The 22,946-nt window shown below is 40.8% G+C and overlaps 1 protein-coding gene across 1 annotated transcript; it reads right to left on the reverse strand.

Moving 5' to 3' along the window:
* Window positions 1–985: 985 nt before the first annotated feature.
* On the reverse strand, window positions 986–21,638 carry etnk2 (ethanolamine kinase 2). Its single transcript, XM_084348050.1, has 9 exons — window positions 21,092–21,638; window positions 13,131–13,268; window positions 12,894–13,015; window positions 10,984–11,124; window positions 7,813–7,955; window positions 7,354–7,437; window positions 7,090–7,250; window positions 6,907–6,980; window positions 986–5,515 (listed from the first exon to the last, which is right to left on the reverse strand). Exons 1-9 carry the CDS (start codon window positions 21,236–21,238, stop codon window positions 5,443–5,445), a joined length of 1,083 nt encoding a protein of 360 aa, XP_084204176.1. The 5' UTR covers window positions 21,239–21,638; the 3' UTR covers window positions 986–5,442.
* Window positions 21,639–22,946: the final 1,308 nt, after the last annotated feature.

Consider the following 22,946-nt stretch of genomic DNA (forward strand, 5'->3'; position numbering starts at 1 on the left):
GTGCTTTATGCCACATCTCACCCCTGGATGAAAACATATTTCTCCCTCTTTGAAATTATTGTTTGAAATTTAATGGCAGCTTCCTCAGTTTGGACTGGAGAAGAGACATAAAAAGCTCCATGCTGAGGATGTTAGGTGTTATCACCATGATCTGTTTCAGTGTGTGGTTTGTGTGTGTGTGTTGGCAGGATGTCCCACATCCTTCCTCCCGTCAGGGCCGAGGCACCTGGTCAGCTGGCACGCAGTTTCACAGATTTTCAGAGCAGACAAATCAAAATCACACAGACATTTGTAATATTTTATACATTTTAATGGAAATATTTACTGACGACTGTTAAATAATTCTTCTTGCCACTCCTACAGAGGTGTGAAGGATCGCTGTACAGTAAGCTTTTTCACAGTATTTCTTACAGTATTTACATCCTCCATCTCCGCTGGCCGACGCAGCATCTCCTTTAGCAGTGGATGAGTACATTTACAAAGTCACATCTGCAAGCCAATTGCTGGCTCCTTTTACACAGCGCTCATAGCATTTACAAAAAGTAAATATCAGCGTACAAAGAAAAAAAACAGTTATCTGTACAGTGTTTCTTAAAATTAAGTTAGTACATTCACACACAAAAATAGTTATTCTCAAATGAACTGCAATGCAAACCCTCTGAAGCGAACCATTTTGGTATGATTAGAAAACAACAAAAGAAAAGGTGTGAACTATAATGTTAAATTCACTCAATAAATAAACCCTGTTTGAAATGTAGAGACAGTGAAGTATTTGACAACCAGCATGAAACAGGAAATTCAGACGGCCTGTCCGGGATACTAGTCGTGGCCACAGAAACAAATCAAATGTATGTATTGGTCGTCAAACAGGAACATGTTCAATAACTTTATTGAATCTCCACAACAACTTCTTGTTTGGCTTATTTTCACCTTACCCAGTGTGGAATGTAATGAGAAAGTTACCAACAGTATCATCTTTGATCTGTAGACTCACAGCAAGTCCATTGTCAGTTCAGTCAACAGTGAAAAAACCTTTGGCTAATTTGAGCTAACTTTTTGGTAAACAAAATAAGTTAAAACTAAGACGTTTAGAAAGAGATGTGTTGACAAAGTGATCCTAACAGATCCAACTGAGCAAACTCCATCTGCTGAAGAACACATGATGCAGCTGAAAGCTCCTGAAAAAGCTAGTAAGTGAACCTGAGATGAAATCTCTCCCCAATCCGTAGCAAAGTTTAAGTTATTGTCCAATGCTAGTTTTGGTTTGGTTCACCTTCTCACCCTGCTGCAGTAATGTAGATGTGTACTCCAGGGTGTGTCAGTACACTGTGACGATGATGGAGTTGAAAACACCGCTTTTCAGCATGGTATTCAGTTTACTCTTTAGAGGTGCAATGCAATAAGAATTTTAGTTGACGACATTGAAATAATTCAAATTATCAACAGAATGTGAATAAATAACAGTTTTGATGACATGGCGTTGCAGAGATATCTACTGAAGTTAGCATGCTAACCAGCTAAGCCTGGCCCGTCACCCTAGCGGTGTTGACGCCAACACTCCCAGTCTGGACTGTCTGTCATATTTACAGTACAGTGGGTTCCAAGCTTAGGTGTTGATTTTTGATGGTGGGGTCCACATTTGATCGTGGATTGTGCCTTTAATAAACTGTACAGTTGAGTGTCAGACTTGTTTTCAGAGGAGGATGTTTTTCCCTGAGACACAGCAGGGATAACTTTACTTCAGTGGTGCGTAAAGCATGATGAAGCCTTTGTTCTACACACTGGACTGGAGTAACACCGAGATGATTTTGGTGATTTCTGATGCCATACAACAGGTGGGTAAGGTGACCAACAGACCAAACAACTGATAAAACATGAGCACGCTCCTGAGTGGGTGCAGAGTTTTTAGTGTTTTCAGTTAAAGCCTACATTTATCTCTAGGCTTCAACATCAGTGATTGCTGGAGTGTTAGATTTAATCTCAGAAGAAACTAAATAAACCCGACTATGACTTTATCTTTAAAAATCAAACTGTGTCTCTGCTGCAGATGAGGTCAACTCGGGCTCAGTGTCCTCTAACGAGTGAATGGAGACATTAATTCAGTGCTCATTGAGTGCAAATGCCCTTTTTATCCAGGCTAAATTCCTACCAGGGCATTAGGATTGTGCGTTCAAGCAGCAAGCTCACTAATTTGGTCTTTGTCTGCAAATCTACTAAGCAGATTACTCCACCATTAGTTGCCTAAAGTAAGGGTGTCTTGATTATTCATTAATTAAAATGCACTACTGACATGGCTGATTCAAGCTTTTTCAAGACCATGTCATCGTTGAGTTTCTGCTCCCAGATATGTGCCATCATATGAGTACTCTTCCATTAAGTTGCTTTTGAACTCAATTAGCCTCACACAGCCCCTGAGTTAAAATAAAAATTCAGAAGGCTCTGATCATCACTGCTAAGAAGCACTCACACATTTCTAATATAAATGTGATCCCTCTGTGAGCACTCTGTCATTCCTCGGGTTAACTGTCTTCACTGGAAACCATTAATATCAGTCAGTCTCTGTCCGATGTGCTGCTCACTTGGTAAATTATTAAGCCCGTCAGTTACATGAGACCTGCAGTGGAGGACAAAGGTCAGAGCTCAGTGTCTCCCCCTGCTGGGCCTATGAGGGGCTAATTATCCTGAAGAATTTGGAGGAGAGAGGACATATCTCTTCTCTGGAGCCAAGTATAAATAAACAGCTTCAGAATATATCATCTGAAGCTCAGTGAATCCTGTTCATCATGTGAAGGTGTCAAAGTATCTGCAGGGTTCTTAAAGCCAAATACAGAAGTATGTAAGACTGTATTAAAATGTTTGCTGAGTTTAATTTAAGGCCAATGAATCAAAGTAAGAAAGCTGCCAATGTCTGACTAAATCTAAGTTGGTGAAGAAGGTTCTTACACTACGAATGGCCAGAAAGAGAGAAAAGGACCATGGGAAATGAATGAATGAAGAGTCATTAAGAACAACTGTATTATTAAATGGGCAATCTGCTGATTTGACACATTAAGTTCAGTTTACTGGTCATGGTTTATACAGCTCAACAACTATTGTTCATAATTACTTAATCATTGGAGTGTTGTTAAAGCAAAACTTGTGGAAAAAAAACAACTTCTTTCTGGTTGTAGCTCGTCCAATGTGGAGGTTTGCTGCTTTGTTTTAAAATGCCACAAAGAGGGAATTTTTTATATTAAACAATCAAAAATAAATAACTGCAGATTACAAAATGATGAAAATGACATCACTTGAGTCATTTCACTTATCCTTGGAGCCTGAAGGCCATTGAGTTGCATTGTGGTAAGTGTAGGAACGTTCTTTTTTAAAATGTGTCTCTCGCAAGTCCCCCATTTATGGAAATGCAACACCAAACTGCTGGGGTCAAAGATAGACAACACACGTAGGTACCAAACAACTGACCCACGATGCAACTCAACCAAAACAGTTTGTTGGAAGTTCAGGTGTGTTATGCTAGTAGCGGCTAATACAGATGTGAGGAGCACCAGAGCACCTCACTTCACACCTCCAGATTGTTTTCATTTAAAAAAAAAAAACTTGTAGTCTTCAGCCCCAACTGATGCTGACTCAAGTGACATCACTTGAGGCCATATATCGTCACATCGCTCCCTCTGGAATCACAAATGGCTTCAACTTTTTCCACATATGCAGCAGTACTTCTCAACACTTGTAAACAGACCTTGATGTGTGAAATTGCTGGAATCCCCCATTAAGAGTAAGTTAACGTTCACAGATACTGTGTGTGCCTGTGGGTTTCCTTCTAGACTGTGACTGACTGTGTCAAACGCCATCTTTTTCCACCTAAGTGCGAGCTGATCTCATGACAGCAACACAGCCCCAGATAACCCATTCCTGACTCTTTTCGCAGCTACACTTGATTTGACCCCACCCATAACTTATGCAATGTCTGCTGATGTAACAGAATTTTTGCTCCAAATCTAGGATGTGAATGGGAATGGATTACAGTGTGGGGCTGAGAGCAGTCTCTGGTGTTAGGATGGCTTGTGGAACAGGTGCTACCGCCTCAGTTTGAAACAAAACTGGGGTGGGAGGAGATCAAAGTTGGTAATGTGAGGAGGGAGCAGACACAGGAGGGCATTAAAGAGGGGAGGGGGGGATGACCTGGGTTGTGATTTTCCGAGAGGTCTGGAGAGTTTAAATGGAAAGTCTAACAGAGCGATTCGCTGTAACCATAAAAGTCAAAAAGGTGGAAAAGGTTTGAGGACAGAAATGCACACAGAGTTTAAAGTGACATTTACTGAGGTCCCCTCTATCCTCCCCTCCTCCTTTAGCATCACTTCCCAATTCCACACGTTTCACCTGAGATGTTAAATAATCCACACATTTCTTCACATAAATAAATTAATGCACATTTAGCTACTTTCTATCACTGATTGCTATAACACAATAGTGATTAAACCTACAGCCAGTCCATGAAAAGCTTTTCCATTTGCTCTTCTACACACTCAGTGTCTGGTAGGTTCTTCCAGGGGAAAAGTCCACTAGCACACAGAAAAGTGTATTTTACTTTCTAGCAGCAGCAGCAGCAGTTTTCTTGGAATAACTAGAAGAGAAACTGACAGAAGCTCAAACTGCAACAGAAAAAAGATCAGAGGAAAGAGAGGAGACACAGTACCGCCCAGTGTTTGCTGCACAGGTGATCTCTGGGAAGTGCAGAGCAGAAATACCGCATCTACGAGCATTTAGCACCAAAGATGGGGATAAAAGAGGAAGAGCGCACAAATTAAAGTTTAAGTGTTAAAATATCTGCGGACAGAAGGAGGAATGGTCTCACCGTGCACACCACATGCAAAATCTGAGGAACCCAGGTGAAATGCCTCTGTAGTCAGTTTCTAACTATAATGAGGCTATGGCATTGAGGCATTGATACAGCGCAGAGAACTGGACAAACTATCTGACAAACCTTCCTCAGCAGTCTTGTCCCTCTTTTGACCTTCATCACTAGCGTTGTGGAACATTTCAGCTCCGGTGTGACAACAAAGCAGGTTTTAACTCACGATATCTACTTTAAACTCTGTGACTGCTGTGCTTACTACGCCTTGTTCAGCTGCCCTAAGAGGGAAAGCAAGACGTTGGGTTTCAAGATAAATTAAGAACACACGCAAGCACTCTTTTGCATACATACACACAGAACTCGTGGAAGTTTTAGAATTCTTGAGCTAGAGTTGTGACAGGCGTGGAGCTAGGCTGGAGGAATGAAAGAGTAATGGCGCTTGTTGCAGAAAAGGATGTCATGTAGACCAAGCACTGGTCCATCGACAGCTGACTCACAGAGAAGAGCTCCCACCCTACAGGAAGTCCCAGCATTAAACCTGCTCCCACTTCCTCTGGTCTTCTCTCTGCATTCTGTCTTCCTTTCTCCGCTCATTCTGGGACCTGCAGGGCCATCACTGCAGGTTTGGTCTTGAAGTACTGGTTGAAACGCAGCACAGCGTACCTGCAAGACAGAAGAGTAAAAAGGTGGTGATGGCACAGAAGGAGGAACTTACTTTTTGTGTAAGGGGACATAGTAAACTGTATGGCAGGGTGCATTGTCCTGCTGGAGGGGGCCACTGCCATCAGGGAGTGCAGTGGCCATGAGGGGATGTACTCGATCCACAACAGTGTTTGGTTTGGTGGTGTGTGTCAAGTGGCATCTGCATAGATGTCAGGACCCAAGGATTCTCAGCAGAACATGGCATTTTAAGGAGATGATCAATGTTGTGTCTGATCGGTGTATATCTTGATATTTTAAAATCTTCTCAAAAGCACTTCATTAATGATAGGACCGGGCGAGAAAATAGATATTTGTGACCAAATACCTCCATATCGATATTCAATATTTAATATCGATTCAATATAATGTTGTAGGGATGACTATTGGTACTTTCCCCAAATATTAAAGCAACATTATGTAACTATTTTACCGTAAAATAGAAGCTTCAAAAATCATTTTGATGGTACAGTGTATAGTGATAGGGTAAATGCAGGGTCTGTTTGTCTCAGCCACTCCACCTTGTTTTGCTTGTTTCTGCACTATGCAACTTTGGTGAGTCGGTAAATGAGTCGACTGACCAACACACACTACAGCACTTTACAAAACTTTCAGCCACCTCTGATCAGATGAAGAAAATAACTGTCCACAGTCTGCTTCATTTCAACAGGCCTGTTTCTGTACAGTGTGTTGGATCATGATGAAGTTCACTGGTACTAGTGAATGTCGAACGTCTGTTTTACAGAACATTAAACCAGTGATGTTGGTCAGTTAATGACATTTTATATATATTCTCATACAGATAGAAGGTGCAGTTATTTTACATAAAACAACTCTATACTCACACTGTCCTCTGTATTTTCCTGTTCGGTCAGACAGTGACGCTCATTAAGGCCAGTTAGCTTGACTGCCAGTTATGTTGCATAGTGCATTTACATGGAGTGTGAGTCTAATTAGCAGACAGAATCTTTTTACAGTCAAACATGCAAAGTAGGGAGATATTCACTATAGCACTGCCTTCCTGTGAGTGAGGCAGGAGAGATTAGGTTGTCATCCATTAACCTCCTTAGGTCTACTTCCTCCATGTACACCATTATGGGAGCCAAACCTGGTGTCCGTGTGTGTCACAGGTGTGTGGGCAGGAAGTGTCAAGTGGTATGGATGCTCACAAAAGAAAAGAGAGACATGCTGGGTTTTGGGTTTTTGGTTTCAGTCTTTCATAATGTTCCGTTCAACCCACGCTGACAGATTGTCTTGACACACACGCGTGGTCCGAGCGGTCACTTATGCAATACGTACCCAGGGGGTCACCACACACTGCTCTGAACCTTTCACACACTCACATAGCAACTTACCCGAGGAAGTCAAAGTCGATAGAGGAGTATTTGGCCTGGATGAGTGCCCAGAAACCCCAAAAGAAGTGAGAAGCCTTAAGAGAAACAAATTAGATATCAGATTAAAGTAATATGAGACGATGTGGGTGTGAGTGCGTGATTGTGTGTGATTGTGTGTGTGTGTGTCAACAAATTCCTCCTCACCAGTGCAAACTTGTTGACCTGTACATAGAGTGTCTCCAGCTCTCGCGGGCTGACCTCCCCCGTTTTCTTGGTGAAGAGCTTGTACGCCTGCAGGTACACTCTGAGCCAGTCCATCTGCATCTCCCGACTGGGGTACAGCCCGTAGTCCAGCTCGGCCATTCCTGATACCACACACATGGAAACATGGTTGTATAATGAGCCATACTGTACGACACAGGATGAACATTAACTCCAAAATACAAATCACACTGTGGTTCAACAAACCTGCAAACTCATTGAAGTGGTTGCCGATGTCAAAGGCCTGGTAGTTGTAGCTGGAGTATTCATAGTCTATGAAGCGAACATGACCTGACAGACAACAAGAGGACACAATGAGAATATAACATGTATCTAAGCAGAGTGCAGCTCTTGCTGCCTGTTACAGTGTTTGCATCTTGGGGTTTTGGAATGCTCTGGGAAATTGTGTTTCTATTTTCTAATTTTTTTCTATTTTCTGACATTTTATGCACCAATGATTAGGTAACAAAACAATTAATAGTTGCAGCCACGGTCTAAAAATATGTAATACACCACATCACACCACATCACATATGTCAATATAAAGCATTCAGCAATCAGGTGACTAAGATCAGCCACTGGATGGTCAAAGTGTGTGGGACTGGTCATTTGGGCAGAGGATGACAATCAAACTGACCATGGACCATGTAAGTCAAAGGTACTGACCCTCTTTGCTGTTGTGGATGATGTTCTTGCAGAGCAGGTCGTTGTGGCAGAGCACCACAGGGGAGCCCAGTGTGGAGAGATGCTCCTTCATCCACACCATCTCCTGCTCCAACACCGCCTTGCTGGGAACCTCCTGCTGGATTCTGGACAGAGACACAGAGAGAGAGAGACATAAGGAAAGCTCTGACTGTAGTGACAACTATGCTTACTTTTACTAATTGTTATTGGCCAAAACAAAGAGTTTTTCCTTGTTTTTGTATTATCACAAAATGGGACCATATGTGCAATGAAAACAACTGAGAGCAACATGCACAGACAGCACACAGGCTCTGTGGAGCTGGCGCCTGCCGGCTCCTGGGAGCAAAGTTACACAGAAACAAGCTCTCAGTGGAAACTCATGGTGCTGCAGTCCCTATGGCTACGCCGCTCTGTCTCTTCTGAAATGAGATCTGATTCTGAACATTTGGGAGTTATTTAATCACTGTGTGTACATACTATGCTTAAAAACTCATGCATCATCTGCAGCTGTACTTATTTTAACGTCTGCCCTTTTCGATCTCTGTGAATATGATGCAGGCCTTTTCGACATCATGCATCCAACCTGTGTTCAGCCACACATGACATACACGGACTGCTTCAGAGTGTCCGTCTCAAAGTGGTATTCTTTGCTTGTGGGGAAAGGGTTAAGTCGTGAGTTAGCGTCTCAGCCAAGCAGACTGGTGTGCTGAGCAGAGACCCCTGTGCTAACCGTAATGGGCTTATGAGTGCTTAATCCACAGTCAGCCTGATAGCAAGCTGGGAGGGAGGGAGGCACACACACCCTCTCCTTGGAGGTTTCTACCTGGTTTGCTGCCTCTCTCTCCTGCGGCCTGAGTCTCGACTGTTCCTTCCCTGCCTTGTGTATAGCACACATATCCCACTGCTCATCTAGAGGAAGTGGCCTGTATTCTTCGTCTCTCTACTGAAATCACTCTGTATATGTTAACATCTGACCTTCTATATCGTGTGCTTGAGACCTAAGAGCAACAAGTGTCTGCTGTCCAGGACCAGGACACTCCAGCTGTCTGCGTAACCAAGGAAGAGAGTAAAGTAACCTGATACACTGAGCTGAGCAAACATCTGCTGGCCGTCTGCATGCCTCAGACTCCCTAATCCAGTTGGCTATTATTGTTACAGTTATATAAGCCACATGCTGGACTTAATCTAACAGCCATCAGAACAGAGATATCAGCTGGGACTGAGCAGCTGGCCTGGTTATGAAACCTTTGTCGTCCCTGCAGGTCCAGTGTCAAGATGCAAACCAAGCCATCTTCACTCTGACTTTTTGGTTGCTCCTTCCTCTTTCCCAGAGATGAAAATGCAGTTCTGTTAATAGTGTAAATGCATTTCTCAACGTAAAATTCTCCAGCTGGATGTGTGTGTAGGCCCAGAAGTCAAAAGCTGTCTGGACAAGCTCTCAGTTACAATCTCTGGTTTTACAGTATCTTTATCTGCCATAATGAACATTTTTTCAACAAGGCATTTGTATGCCTGTAATCTCTGAAATGAGTGTTAAATCTTATGCTTAGCCATACAGGAATAATTTTGTTGTAACTAATATTCATATCACGTTTGAACACCTTTCTAAATAACAAACTTGTGGGTCCACAGCCATGCTAGCAGCTCCTTTAGGTTGAATGTAGACTTCTTCATAATAAATTCCAACTAATGCTTGTCAGGTAATATTCACCATGTTCACGATGTAAAGGGGTGTCCACACGGAGCTGGTTAAATTTGAAAATGAATCTCTTTCTTTCGGTTTCAGCACTCAGTCCAGACTTGCACTGTTCTTTGCCTTTCAAAAATGGTGTGTTGAATTGTAAAATGCTGGATTGGTGTTTACGGGTAAGCAAGTTGCCCAGTGATGTCAAGGGCTGTGTGCCACTAAATATCATTATTTTAAATGTTGCTGTAGCTAAATACACAGCATATCTGTTGTCATTAAGACAGGTTTATGCAGCTTTGTAATGAAGTTGTGATTATAAAATAATGATGTTATCACAGAAAAATGCAGCAGTTTGGGAATAACTGCCGGTAGGTTTTAATCACATGCAAATAAATCACTATTTCCTAATTGTTCAGTTGTCTGACAACAGAAACAGAAAAATACGTAAATGAGAAATATATTGTGCATCTGGTTGGATTAAAACACAATATAAGGGATGATAAAGAGCAGGGGAGACTGAACAAAGATTTAACAGGCTGCTGAGTAACCAACTGTGGCTGTTTTCTCACATTAGACTGTGTGGCAGCTAGGGATATGGACGATAAAAGAAAATACATTAAATAAAAAAATGTAATTTTTTTTTTTTTTTTTTTTGTTAATCACGGATCACAATAAAAACACAGTTCAAATCACAAACAGTTGATTATAGTGAATTTTCATTGTCTGGATAATTTTCCAACCAAAATAAGGTTAAAGTGATTCCAGTATGCAATTTCATTTTTTTTTGTTTCAAGTTACAAATATTTTGATGAGTATTGGGATAACTTTGTGAATCGCAATTATGTTGGACAGGATGATCAGATAATCATAACATGAAATGTTAATGTTATTGCATGCCCAGTGCCAGGAAAGTTAAGAAGACATTTTTCATCTCTAACTTCCTTCATGATCACTCAGTTGCTTTCCGACTGAAAACAGGGCAAAAAGAAAAGACATCAGTTTTTTTTTTCAAACCAAAATATTGGACAAACTTAAATGTTAACTTGATGATGCTCATCTGGGACCATGAAAGTTTGTGAAAAATTGAATGGCAATCTGGCAAAAAGTTGTAGAGATATTTCAGTGGTGGACAGACTGACAGTCCGAGACTAAAAAATGTTTTATCACTAAAGAGTATAGTATAATAAGACTCCAATGTAAGCTTTCTAAAATCATGTGACAGACACCTATGGTACTTAGAATATTAAACGGGGGCAATTGTTGCTTCCTGGTGCATAAACATTTGATAAAAGTACTTCATTAAGTGCTCTCAGATGATATCAGGCTCAGGGAAATTGCCCCTGTTCATAACTAATGTTACAGGCAAATCAGGCAGTTTCAAGAGCTATTTGCATCAATATTGCTGCATGTGTGCTGAGCCATGAGTCAGGGAACCAGCTAAAAACTACTGAGAAGGTAGATCTCACCTGATGTTGGATGCTTGGTCGGTGAACTCTGTGGCTACAAGGGAAAAGTATTTCCGCATCTTGATCCAGAGGTTAGGTTTGGGGATGCAGCCATTGTGTGCATGGATGGCATGGATACGAGCCATCTCCCCGGCTATCAGTCTATGAAACACACACAAAAAGATAACGTTAACATCATGACTAGATTTCAACATGAAGCACATTACTAACTTTACTGTATTCATCTCCTGCTATGAGGGAACCCAACGGTCCAATGCCCTGCTACAGGATTAACATACTTAGAACAATAGGAGGACAAGTGTCTATTGCAGAGTTCCTGGAAAAGGCCCATTGAAAACATCCGAAGATATCATGTGACCCCACTGAGGTGATGTAGACAAATAGTGTTTAAAAGCCACTTAGGACAATGTGCATTACCTGATTATTAAGTATTATCACTGACTGGTTTGAGCATGGACTTTGGAATTGGCCATTGTTCCATTGTTGCTGCAGTATGGATTGTCCGCCAGCTATCATTTGCATGTGACTCAAATGTGCCTGCTTCATTTGCCTTTGCGTGTGTCATCGAGGGCTTTCTGCATTGTTACTAGTTGTGTGTGCTGTGTAGGGTAGGGACCCACCAATTATAAAATTCTGAAACAGAAACCGATACCAATGTTTAAATTAACTATTTGGACAATAGTTGATGCCAATATAAATGGGTTTTTGTTGATGTTGTTTAGCCCTTTTGTGGTAGAGAAACAAAGGAATTTTCACTGTAAAAAAATAACAAGATGCTTTTAAAGTCATTCAGGCTTTCATTTGAAAGAACACAAAATGCAATCATTAACATCTATGAAACGACCTTTAAAGTTATCCTTCTTTCATATGAAAAAGATTATTCAAAAAAATAGCTTCAAAAGCCTTTATAGACCTACTCACTGATAATAATTTTAAGTAGGATTCCACAAGTCAGTAGCTCATGAATGTGCAGGCGTTAAATGGATGTGACACATCAGATAAAGATTGGCCACTGGCATCACTCAATGTCATCTCATCAGCCAATAGGCTCAAGGAGGCAAATATTGACTGATACTGATATTTGACCAATATATCAGTCCATCCCTAGTATACACTACCGCTCAAACGTTTGGGGTCACTTAAAAAAATGTATATTTTCCATGAAAACTTGCATTTTAAAAAGGGGCTCAATGTAACAATTACTAGGAATTCGTTTATGTTGTTTAATGCTGCTGAACTGGGGATTTTTTTGTTAAAGACTTGGAGCAGATTTTCATCGACAATCCCAAGGATGTGACTTTATGCACATTCTCAACTGCCTCGTCTCAGTGCCTCTCTCCACTCCACCAACAGAGCAACAGCAGCTAACGTTAGTCTAGAAATGGACTCTGCTAACATAAGCTAAGGACCAGCCTCCAGCACAACACAGACAACACAGAGCCCCGTCAATTCATCAAATGAGTTGTCAAACGAATAAAAAAAAAATAGTCAAGACATTGATAAGATCAGAAATAATGATTTTTACTGAATTTTTTTTATTTTATTTTTTGACTTTGCTTTTTCTTCCATTCGTTGAATGACATCTTTATTTTTTTGGCAATTTCTCACATAGAATAGCCTTATTTATTAATCTATTTTTTCAGAACAAGAGCACACTGATGAGTTTCAATAGAAAAAGGTTTTATTTTCTGACCATTTGAGACAAAAAATTAACCCACAAATGCTGATGCGCCACATAATTAACTTTAATTAGCACAAATGGAAAGGAAATTTTAAAGTGACCCAAAACTTTTGAGCAGTAGGAGAACAAACCTGAGAATATTATGGGCACAATACAATGCTACTTCAAACATCTCGCAGTTAAGTCAGTAAGGATTCCTAGTGGTCCCATGACTCTACCATGTCCTGACCTGAGTAAGGATGGATCCCTGACATCCTGCGTCCCAAGAGCGTCCCCCTGCATGAATTCATAGCAGATGCCATTCTGAAAGGTGCAGTAGAGGCGAGGAGCGCAACCATTAGCATGTAGCACCTAGAGTAGAGACACAATAATACAAAACACAAGAATTAAACAGAAGAAACTAATCTATAGCACTTATTGATTTATTGGGATGTGACTGAAAAATGTATTTGCTTTTGACACACACCTGAAAGCTTTTGAGCTCATTGTCTCTGTCCACAATCAGCTCTGTCTTGTTCCCGTATACTCGGACCAGGACCACATCCTCTGGACTGTCGTCCACATAGCAGCCCACTAATTTGTTGGTGGTTCCATCAGTGAAGAGCTGGAAGAGGAAGAAAAGAAATGATATAACCTCTCACGGAGATACAGATAAATACCTCCAACCTGCTGACTTTAGAGCTACGTAGTGTTCCAAAACAAAATCTCAAATTTCAGTAGTACTAGTGATTTTATGAGGCATTCAGCTGTCCTCGGGTCAGGATCAGCAGTGCAGGCACCATGCAGCTCTGACCTACATATAATAAATGCATCACAGATCATCTTTCCCAACTGAATCACAGTCACATATGCATTCACATGTATACCATGCAACAGTAGAAATGTGTCTGCCTGCAGAGATTTGGCAGTACTGCTTCCACATGGTGCTATCAGGGCTGGAATTTTGCATGATCTTGGGAATCTTCCTGCCTCACAAGGTCACGTGATGTGGCCAGCAGGGCAAAAGATATGAAACAGGACTGCTTACCACATTGGGCAAATTGTGATAGTTTTAATTAGAAACTTTGAAGAAGTAAGCGTTGTTAATTCGTGCTTATGGGTCACATTATGATGGCAGTCTGAAACAGGATATCCGTCCCCTTTTTTCTTTGAGGAAGTTTATGTTGGTTAAAAAATAAAGCGCATCAAAATAAAACACATCGAAACAAAAAGAAAGTCTGTTCAAGGTGTCTAATGTTGGTCTTTCAACTAGGGATGTCAATGTCAATATTTTTGAATGGTTTTGTATATTAATTTGCATACAGGCACAAATCACTTGTACTTGCCGCTTCAAAACAGCTGTTTGTACCAGGAGCTCTTGCATCAGACCTGATGACTCTTCTGCAGGGTGGTGATGGTGTTGCATCAGTGAGCCAACAAGTTACGTCAAACTCTTCTAAAGTAAAGAGTAAGCAAAAAAGTCTTCCATGTCTGAGGCTAGGCCTTTAATATCTGAGTGACATCACTCCACTGGAAACCAGTGGGCCAGTCCATCCCACTGCAGTGAACACAATAACAACATACACACTGCCTGCATCTCCCCCGGCCCAGACGCTCACTCATACATATCTGGCATTCCACACGTGGCTGGCCACAAAGATGGGCGTGCAGGCATCCCTGTTATGACGGTACATACACAAGCATACACGCCTTTGCTACCACATGACTGATCCCTTCTACCCACCACACAATACACCGCTAAGACCGGCGATCAATACATCGACAGACAGCGATAAGCTTGGACCCAGACAGAGGTAAACATTCAGCCATATACTGCCTGACGTTTCATTTTTTTTTCACAAATGTGAGTCCACGTTCTGTGGTGTGACTGCATGGCCACTGGGGCAGTCCTTCTTATGCAAAGCCATCTCCAGCCTGAGAAAGATGTAAGAGGACACTGTTGCTCTGTTGCTGTTGGCTCGATCTGCTGTTTGCAGGAACTCAGCGTGTGTGTGGGATGTTTGGAAGTGGACAGTGTGTATTTACAGTAAAAGTCTTCCTGTCCAGGTGGCAGGGCTAATCAGGTGTTTCTGTCAACAGTGTTGCCCTGCTGCTCTTTGCCACATTTAGTGCTTCCCGCTCTCATCAAAACAATGGCCCTGCTGCTCGAGAACATCCTCCCCGACTTGACAGAATAACATTTTTTTAAACATTAATCTCACCCTCTTCATCCTCCCATTTTCGGCAGTGACCTGGTTCATATGTACACTTGCCAGTTGTACGGCTGTGCCACTCCATATGAGTCCAATGGAACAAAAGGCTTGCTTGGGTAGTGGTCAATGAAAAAAGCTCAGCTAGTCTGGACTGTAGTGATTGAGGTAAACACTGTCATGGTCTCGGCTACAGGTGTGTGAATGGATAGGGTATTAGCTTCAGAGAGATTAACCAGCAGGAAGCAAACACATGGTTGTCAAAGCTAGAGTAGGAGCATTAAATGGTGTTAAGGTGCCCACTTTCAGAGCTACTCAACATAATCTGACCCTGCCATGACACATCAGCCACCTGATCCTTTTACAATTAATCAATTATGCATTTTCTCTCAAGGCAGGTCTCTAAAAAGGATCGCTCAACAACACACTTGTGTGTGTTAAGTTGTGGTGAAAACATACTGCACATAGACTGTATGTATACTAGGCATGGATACAATAATGGATTCATTAATAATCATTAATAATAAACTCTGTTTGGGATTACCAAATTACCTTATCTGTTTCCTGAAAAAAGTGCATTCATACAGGTTGGTGGACTGTGAGAACAGCTGGGACAATGATGGAATAAGTTTAGGACTTTTTACCAGCTGTGACAGCATCGGCTGGTTTTCACCTCCTGAGTGTGTGTGTGTGTGTGTGATCATGGCAAAATGTGGTCCTGAAGACACCTTTTGGGGCGGGGACTACGACAGAGGCGGTCTTGAGTATTTTGCCAGGTGTCTGTCAGTCTGTTAACAGATTTTTTTAGACAGTGCTATAGCGTCCTATCCACGCAAGATACTGTCATAAAACTTTACAGGTGTTTAGCTGATATAAAAATGAAGGCCACTTTCGACGATGGGTGTGATCCAACCCATGAGTATTGAGTACACAAGTAACAATGTAGAAATGACTACCGAGCAGTCATGGCTTGGAACATGAACATGTTGACGGGCTGGTGTGATTCCCATTGCAATGTCCTCACAATATTGCCAAAGCCGAACCAAACATGAAATTAACTATGTTCCACTATTAAGCATTACATCAGACTAGACCCTTCACATCTGTCAAACGAACGCCTTGTTCTGTTGGGTTTTTCACTTTAGAAACATTCATTTGGAGAACTGACAGAATGACTCAAAGAGCCAAATAAAGCTAAGGGTGCTCCAATAGATCAGCCACTGATTGTTATTGGCTAATATCCTAAATAGTTTGATTGGTGGTCTCTATCAAAGGCATTATACTTTTTTTTTTTAAAATAGGAAAAGATACTATCTCTAGAGTGCTGTGTCAATTTACTGTTAATGCAAACTGAACATTTCATCCAGCTGTAGCTTCACTTTCAAAGCATTTAACTGGTAAAACACAGAACTTTTATTTTGAAGTAGGCTAGTCAGAGGAAATGTGTTCAGCTAGCACCACCATTGTTCATCAAAAAAGCATCTACAGAGCAAAACAACGGTTATTTTTGGCATTTGTTGACAGCAGATCAATTTGAAATACATCAGGGAGCGGTTTTATACAGTCTGTGGCAGTCATGGAACAAGAGGGTAGGAGTGTGAATCTTTGGCAATCTCATGATTCAATTGTGATTCGATTCAGAATGTTTTTTTCAACTCAAAACGATTATCGATTTTATATCGAGAATCAAATAAATAAAAAAAGGGGCACAATTTTCAGTCTTTTGTTCCAGTATACTGTGTGCCAAACCATCACTGGTGTATTTAATCTGCTGAAATACAATATGAAAGACAATGACTGTATGTGGCTAACAAAATAAGAGGTCCGGCAGTGAGCTCTAGGGGGTTTGTCTCACAATGGTTATTATTCAGTTATTAAATAAAAGTACTGCTTGCAACACAAAGAGCAATGCTGCTCCAGCCCCATCTTTTTTTTTTTTTTTTTTTACAAAGTTTGCCTTTGATAACTATCAATAAACATGATGATATGATTTTCCTTTACCCCCCTTTGAAAGAGCAAGAATGCCAGAGGGAGACAGAGATGGAGGGAGGGAGAGAAGTAAAACAGAGTGCACAGCAAAAACACTGCCCTACACCTGTTGAGTGTATTCTCTTATGTCTGTGACATATTCTACAGATAGAGACGTTAAAACTGGAGTGAAACACTGGTATGATGTGTGCCACAGTATAAAGGAGGCAGGACTACAAATCTGCGTGAGAAGCACTTCATTGCAAAATTGAACCATCACAGTGTGAAACAAAGTTTTACTACTGCGTTACTTTGTACAGTAGTAATTGCCTAAATCCCAATGTAGAGTTGCAGTGAAAAGACAAGGCCAATGCGTGCTGTGCTTTACTTCCAAGTGTAATGTTTGTCATCATAGAAGGAAATCATCATCATCATCATCATCATCATCATCAAGGGAGTTGAGCAATATCTGCAGCGTTCCCTTTGACACACAGCTCTGCTCTCATCAGGGCAGCTCCAGTTGCTCTCGGCCGGTCAGGCACAGTGGCCTACAGTGTTGAGCCCATTACTCGTGATGTGTAACCAATCAGGTAGTGCTGTGGGTGGGACATTGAGTGAGGCTACAGAATGGTGGCCATGGATGTATTATAAGAGCCTAAAATATAATACTTGAATATTAATAAATGAATAAATGAATACAATAATAATACTTATAATTAGGGCCGGGACTCGATTAAAAAAATTTATCTAATTTATTAGAGGCTTTGTAATTAATTAATCAAAATTAATCGCATTTTTAATCGCATATAAATATTTGACCTGAGAACAGTGAGAAGCAATTTTTTTCATATGGGTTTTAGTATACCATTGAATAATGACTGAATACATAAGCTTAAGCAACAAAACATTGTTTATTTTTTTTCAAGGTGGTACTTAACCAAGACCAACAGACTAGGGATGCAAATTATCGATTAATTCATTAATCGTTAGTTGATGGACCTTATCGATCGATTAACGATTACCTGATAAGATGCGATTTTCCTGAGAACCTAAATTTAAGGGGAAAATTTAAGCTGAACATTCCTTATACAGGACTCTACACTAGTTTGTTAGTTTATTTTTAGAGCACAGCACAATGAAACATGTTTAAGTAACACGTTACTTGGTAAATGGCCTTTCCTGCCACTACACTATGATGACTACTGTATTTAACTACTTAAATCACAGTAGCATAAACTGATTTGTTGAACTCAGCCTAATGTAAACATTAATAAACACAGGCAGCTCTATGTTTTCCCTGTGTGATGTGCACCGTGAGACAGTGACAGGTCTGTAGGCTACCTACGTCTTGATCACATGTCAGCTGTTCAGCTGCAGCAGAGGAAACTCCGCTGTTCTCAGCTCCACTGTGACGAGCGCTTTTTAAACAGTAGCGACCGGCTAAACTACGGGAGGATACTGTAAACCGGCACAGATCCGGTGTGTTTATCAAAGCTTGGTCGCAGTGCTGAGGCACCGGGTCGGTTTAAGCTGCGTTCAGGCTACATTAAAACTTTATAGATCCATGGGCAGTGATCAGTGTCGGCGGCTTTTTAACTCGTTAAATAATTGTGCTCCAGTATAATCGGTACGCCTGAAACTCATCCAGTGAGAAACGTTCCGCGTTGCAAAAATAAGTGCGATTAAAATGCGTAAATTTTTTTAACGCGTTAATTTTTGTGTAATTAATTAATCTTAATTAACGCGTTAAAGTCCCGGCCCTACTTATAATACATCTATGGTTGAGACTCCAGCCAGAGAGGCAGCTACATCAGAGCCAGAGTTGTGTAGTTTTAAATATCTTTTTTTTCTCTTTGCTAATCTGTGACTCAGTACTGTGATGTGATCTGAACCATGACTTTTGTGATCCGTGGCATCCCAAAACTTCATAGATTTAAAGTGGCTCTTTCATATTAGATAAACGGACTAAAATATTTAACAGGAGTGCTGAGGGGTACAAACCTGGATTAATATACTGCCTTAGAAAGAATATTGTACATTATTGAATCTTACTTTTACATTTTTAATCAAACTCTTTTCTTTCTAAAAGACTGTATTTAAAACCGTTTTATTTATCTGTTTAAGTACTTTAAAATAATTTGTATCCAATTTTATGTAACAATTAGTCAATTACGTCTTTCTCTTGTAAAATATTCTCATGTTTAAGCCCCTCAAAGGTAAAAATTAGCTTCTTTTCATTATCTAATCATTATATTAAATATCTCTGGGGTGTGGCCTTTTGGACCACAGACGGTTGAACACTTGGAATCCAGGAAATTGTAAAGTGCATTTATAAATGTTCTCTAATGTGATAGAGGCCAAATGATTAGTCCAGAGAATAATAGGCAGATAAATCATTCATGTAATTGTTAGATGCAGCCGCAGTTAGAGTTACCATTTTTCATGCATAATAACATAGAAATTAAATTCAGGGTATCAGGGTATTATCATGGTTATTATCATTAGCAGTGAAATTTTGAACGTCATACAGATTAGACTATGAACACCATCTGATAAGAGCTGCACCAATTAAATTAATTGCCAACCATCCTTATAACTGATTATTCAGTTTGGGTTATTTTTTAAAGAAAAAGAAAGTAAAAATGATCTGATTCCAGCCCTATGACACTAAAGTGAGTATCTTTGGGTTGTGGAGAAAACAAGACAAAAACGGATGTCATCTTTTAGGCTTTGGGAACCATTTTATGACACAACAATTAATTGATTAATCAAGACAATAAGTGACAGATTAATCGGCAATGAAACTAAACGTTAGCTGCAGCCCTACATCTGATACAATTGCAACATGGATATAAGGGTGTAACTACACACTGTGTCACAGTATCTTACTATTTGAACAGTGCAAGCTCAGACTGGTAGTGATCTCTTTGAAACTGTGTTGCGAGACTTATTCTGCAGTTTATCTTTGAACCCCAAGCAACAAAACAGTTCCATGACCCTTTGAGGCATGTTTCAGTGACAAGAGGGAAACATCCTGGAGATGTGACCGAACAAGAAAGTTCTGTTTCCATTGTTTTCCACTAAAACCTGTCCTTCTGCTCCTGGCACTGAGAAGTCATGACTAATACAACTCGACATAGCCTCAATTATTAGACCAAGTTAAAAGGTTTTAAACTTTGGCAGAGACACAGTGTGTGTATTTGACCCGTAGGTTTGTCTTTTCTTTGTGTCTTTCCATTGACCTATTTGTATTAATGTCATCTCTGTATATTATTTTGCCACTAGCCACATTTATTATGGAAATTAGGGTTTTTTGTGGACAAGAGTCATTTAGAGAAGTTTTGCCAATCCAACTTAGGCCATTTGCTCTTGATCTAAATGGGAACATTCTCATGTAGGCATTTTTGTAGTCACTAATTTTCCTTGAATTAAAATGTCTTTATTCAAGCATGTATTATTTGCATTACGTACTGTACTATGGTGCATAAAAAAGTAGAACTGAAAAACTGTGAACAGTATGTCCATTTTTTGTTAAAAACACTGAGTGCAACTAAGTTTATACTTGACATTGTTTTACATGACCACTACAGCCCTACCATCTATTAGTACAGGCATCAGTAGTGGAAGTAAAAGCCAAGTGTTATCCTGGAAATGTCTCTCAGCATCAGTGCCGTCCTCTACAGCTAATGTTTCTACTCCCATTAACCATCAGTCACACAGGATTTAAAACATCTGACAAGGGAGCAAACAGACATAATAAGACTGAACATCAGGTCATAACCATAACCATAAGGTGTGTTTGCTTCCTTGAGCAAGCTCTTAATTACCATCATACAACTGGCCATCACGTCACTGACTAAATGACTTCCCTCTCATGCTGTATTTGGTTACATGTTGTGTACTTTGAACAGTTGTGCGTCACTCCAATATTATCCTTCTAGCTTTTCAATTGAACTTACTTGCTGACGTTCGTTTGCTAGCTTAACTTTAGTTAGAGTTTAGGAGCGTCTTGCTAGCTTCGTGAACGTTATTATTTCCATACAAAGACTACAACAGAGTAGCGTCAGATAAGACGTCTTCATTCATCAATTGTGAAGAGAATGGAGCCAGCCGTGTTGTCATTTGCTAAAAGAAATTTTGACTTAGCCGGTAGATAATGTTTCCTCGGCCCTCATCCTAGCTGGCTGGTAGTGCTTGGTGATGCTGCGGAACTGCCTATCGTAGCCTAGCCTAGCATACTCTGGGCAGCTAGCTTAGCGGCTAACGTTACCTTCGTCTTGACATGGCTCGTGTCCCACGCCGGTCTCAGCTCTTTGATGAGCTTCATCGCGCCCTCCGTCACGTTGTGTTCGTCCACGAAAATGGGAATTTTTCTAATTACCGGCGACCCGACGGGCACATGTATCTGCGTCTCCATCCTACAGCCGTGTGTCTGTAACGCTAATCTCCGAGCCCTTCACAGATATTTCTGGAAAATGCAGCATACAAGGTGTTGCTTGGTTTGTAAGCAGATAAACGTTGACGTGTTCTGGTGAATGACTGAAGTTTTGCCTGAGAGCGTTATCTTGCCTGGCTTGCTGTAGCAGTGGTGATGGGCTGAAAGCAGTGAAGATGTACGGTCAAACTACCGGGTACTGATGCTCGTCGCCGGTTTTCTTGGGAGCAGTCAACCAACGGTACCATTTCCTCGTACTTGGCTCCGCCCGCCCGGGATCATCCGATTGTACCGCCGGTTGAGACGCACCACAAACGAGCACGCCCATTTAAACCGAGTGTGTCCGAGTGGAGGCCGAGTTGAGCCGGAGGAGGAGACACGCGACAAGCTGCCGTGTGCTGCCGGCTGAGGGAGACTAAACACAGCTCTTTCAACAAGAACGACTGGTTAAGAGGTCGCCTGTATCATCAGTATGCCAGGTTGTATTTCATGGAGACAGACTAAACTCCAATTTACTGGACACATTTTACTTCTTTTCTGTTTCTTAGAGGTTTTCTTTCTATTTAACTGCAGTCTAAAGTTACTGTACATGTTAACTGCGAAGACAAGGCCAATAGTATGAAACCTGCACCTGATGAAATAAGAAGTTGTCTTTCGGTCGTAATGTGTTTTAAAAAAAATAATAATTCAAAGTTAATGTAGGCCCTACTGCTATTAATATACAGTGCCCATAAATAAAGTGTTCACCCCCGTGGATGTTTTCCCCTTTTATTGCTTTTATAAATGGAATCATGGTCAATATACAAACAATATAAAAAAAAGCTTTTTTATCAAAGTAATGTCAATTAATTAAAAATATATAATGTAAAATAGGTGACTGCATAAGCATTCACCCCCTTCAAGTCAGTATTTAGTAGATGCACCTTTGGCTGCAATCACACTGAACTCACTGAGTCTGTGTGGATAGGTCTCAGTCAGGCCTGCACATCTGGACACTGCAATTTTACTCCATTCTTCTTTGCAGAACTGCTCAACCTCTCTCAGGTTGCACAGGGATCAGTCGTGAACAGCCCTTTCCAAGTCCAGCCACAAATTATCTTTTGGACTCCAGAACATTCCCCTTGTTGTCTTTAAACCATTTCTGTGTAGCTCTGGCTGCACGCTTCGGGTCATTGTCTTGCTGGAAAATAAATCTTCTCCCAAGTCATTCTTCTCTTGCAGACTGAATCAGGTTGTCCTCCAGGATTTCTGTATATTTTGCTGCATTCATTTCACCCTCTACCTTTACAAGCCTTCCAGGGCCTGCTGCTGAGAGGCATCCCCACAGCATGACGCTGCCACCACCATGCTTCACGGTGGGGATGGTGTGTTTGTGGTGATGTGCAGTGTTTGGTGTCTGCCAAACACAGTGTCTAGTCTGATGGCCAAAAAGGTGAATGAAGGTGAAGAAAGGAATGCATCATTTGCTAATTTACTAAACAGCAGAAAACAAAACGACCACCAGTCAGTGTCTGTATCTTTTATCCTTTTTTTTTTATTTCAAAGGACAACGGGCAGATGTAGTGCTTCATGCAACATTAATAAGGGTTTGGGGTTAAATTTAGCTATCAATAATAATGAATGATTTTTAGAGATAATTTTTAATTGTTAATAATTATTATTAATTATTATTCAGACTGGTAGTGATCTC

This window comes from Pagrus pagrus (genome assembly GCF_965226575.1).
Source record: "Pagrus pagrus genome assembly, chromosome: 3".
NCBI lineage: Eukaryota > Metazoa > Chordata > Actinopteri > Spariformes > Sparidae > Pagrus > Pagrus pagrus.

Excerpts from the sequence above, each read along its gene's own strand:
- etnk2 (XM_084348050.1), bottom strand. The coding sequence starts at position 21,238 with ATGGAGACGCAGATACATGTGCCCGTCGGGTCGCCGGTAATTAGAAAA. Across the intron at positions 13,269-21,091 it reads CGAGCCATGTCAAGACGAAG|CTCTTCACTGATGGAACCAC; the intron begins GTAACGTTAGCC and ends TTCCTCTTCCAG. Across the intron at positions 7,438-7,812 it reads CATCCACAACAGCAAAGAGG|GTCATGTTCGCTTCATAGAC; the intron begins GTCAGTACCTTT and ends GTTGTCTGTCAG.